The sequence below is a fragment of the Sinocyclocheilus rhinocerous genome, unplaced genomic scaffold (assembly GCF_001515625.1).
Source record: "Sinocyclocheilus rhinocerous isolate Xijiao unplaced genomic scaffold, SAMN03320098_v1.1 scaffold2050, whole genome shotgun sequence".
NCBI lineage: Eukaryota > Metazoa > Chordata > Actinopteri > Cypriniformes > Cyprinidae > Sinocyclocheilus > Sinocyclocheilus rhinocerous.
The window spans coordinates 417,235-419,491 of record NW_015661574.1 but is presented as its reverse complement, the minus strand read 5'-3'; the positions used below and the strand labels follow the sequence as shown (position 1 = coordinate 419,491).

The following is a 2,257-nucleotide window of genomic DNA, read 5'->3' as shown; positions in this document are numbered from 1 at the left end:
CAGACTTATAAGTGCATTACTGCCACCTATCTCTCAAATGGACCATTGACACTCCTAATTGAGATTGTAGATAGTGTCAATGGTCCATTTGAGAGATAGGTGGCGGTAATGCACTTATAAGTCTGCGATCCGCCGTAAAGCAAGAAGAAGACGACGCGTCACGAGCCGGCTGTTGAGGACGCGCTCAGGACAGTTCAGACATTGCGGTGGATCAGAGGTAAACAACGATATAAATACTGTTCAGTTTCTTGCACAGACTGATCGTTTAGTGACACATCAATGTGTCACGAGCCGCAGGGTTTAATTTGGTTTTGTTTGTGTATGTTTTTTTGACTTTCAAAGCCGTGATTCCCATTCACTTCCAAAAATCTTCGTTTGTGTTCTATTGAAGAACCAAAGTCACCTACATCTTGGATGCCCTGGGGGTAAGCAGATAAACATCAAATTTTCATTTTTGGGTGAAATACCCCTTTAATTAGATGGAGATTTATATGGAATGTGCCACTGTATTTAACTCAGAAATCAATTATTGTGCTCTGTAGAGGACATTAGTTGTGCATTTTTCTCACATAATACATGCAATATTAAATACTAAGTCCTATGTATCTTATAATTATATCACAACCACAACAAAGGGTTTGTGTAAAAATTTACTTAAATAATGGTGCAGAAGCCTCTGCAAATTAATCTAAAACTGAACTGATGAATTCTGGATTTAAATTCTATAAGTTTCAGAGTAGATGAGGTGACTGAGGGGGGCTGGCATGAGAAGGAGGAGCCTGACAGGGTGCTGGCACACCACTGTGGAGATTATAACTGAAGCGTGACCAAGGATGATGACTGAGGGACACCTCACGACAGGAACAGGAAGTGAACGTGGGCATTACACACACTATGTCAAGATCTTGACTCTCAATAACCCTACTTCCCACATACAATGGGACAAGCCTAAATATACACTACTGTTCAAAAGTTTGGGGTCAGCAAGTATTTTGTTGTTGTTTGTTTGTTTGTTTTAAATAAATACTTTTGTTTAGTAAAGACACAGTAAAGACTTTAACATTGTTACAAAAAATTTTTTCAAATAAATGCTGTTCTTTTGAACTTTCTATCCATCAAAGAATCATGAAAAGAAAAATGTATCACAGTTTTTAATGTATAACTGTTTTTAACACTGATGATAATAATAAAAAAAAATTTTGTATCACCAAATCAGAATATTAGAATGATTTCTGAAGGATCATGTGACACTGAAGACTGGAGTAACGGCTGCTGAAAATTCAGATTTGCCATCACAGAAATATATTACATTTTAAAATATATTCAAATACAAAATAGTTCTTTTACATTTTAACAATATTTAACAATATTACTGTTTTACTGCATTTTATATATATATATGTGTGTGTGTGTGTGTGTGTGCGCGTGTGTAGTGAGTGAACCCACTGCTCTGGGTCACATCAAATGATCTCTGACAGCTTTCAAAAAAAGTTTCTGCTGGTTTGGTGGAAAATGAAGCTCTGCTTGACGTGAATGCTGAACATCCTCTTCTCCTACTGGCGGCTTGCCATGTCACTCATCCAACAGGAAACCAATAAAACCAGGCTGTACTCTGAGACAGGAAATGTGATGTTAAAAGCCGACTTGCTTACATAGGAAACACATCTTTCAATTGAAAGACAGAGGGGCATTGCAGTAGAACAAATTCTCCTTAAGCAGTGAACAAAGAGCTTGTTTGATGAACTGCTAGAAACCAATATAAACTTGAACTGGTGTACTTGAACCTGTCAACATAATTTGACTCAGTTTGACAGACATATTCTGTAGACACACACCCAAAATACATATATACATAGTCTTAAACTTACTTGAACAGAAGCATCATCATCCACCATGGAGTCATCCTAAAAAACAGGAAAAATATGATGTAATTACCATAAAACAGAGTACATCATGTTACGTCATGTTAGTATTACAACAGCATTTGCAAGGGCTATGATCACAACATGTCAACAATAGACTTGTGCCAGTATTCGGTAATGCGATATATCACGGTAATGAATATGCACAATATTGTTATCATGGGCACTTCTAAATACCGTGAATAATTATATATTACAAATTATTCAGAATTTTGAATGCATTTTAAGAATACTTTTCCCATAAACTGGTCAAAATGCACAACACCGCTGTATGCTTATTGAAAGATGCATGCGCACTCTGATGTAAACAAGCGCGGACGTGAAGCACATGGCGG

At 36.9% G+C, this 2,257-nt stretch overlaps 1 protein-coding gene across 1 annotated transcript in view; it reads right to left on the bottom strand.

The window, feature by feature from the left end:
* LOC107726369 (ribosomal protein S6 kinase alpha-3-like) overlaps window positions 1–2,257 on the bottom strand; it is a 26,106-nt gene that overhangs the window by 21,455 nt on the left and 2,394 nt on the right. Inside the window, exon 2 of the mRNA XM_016535917.1 lies at window positions 1,869–1,904. Coding sequence (XP_016391403.1) covers window positions 1,869–1,904 — 36 coding nt within the window. The remainder of the gene's footprint in view (window positions 1–1,868; window positions 1,905–2,257) is intronic.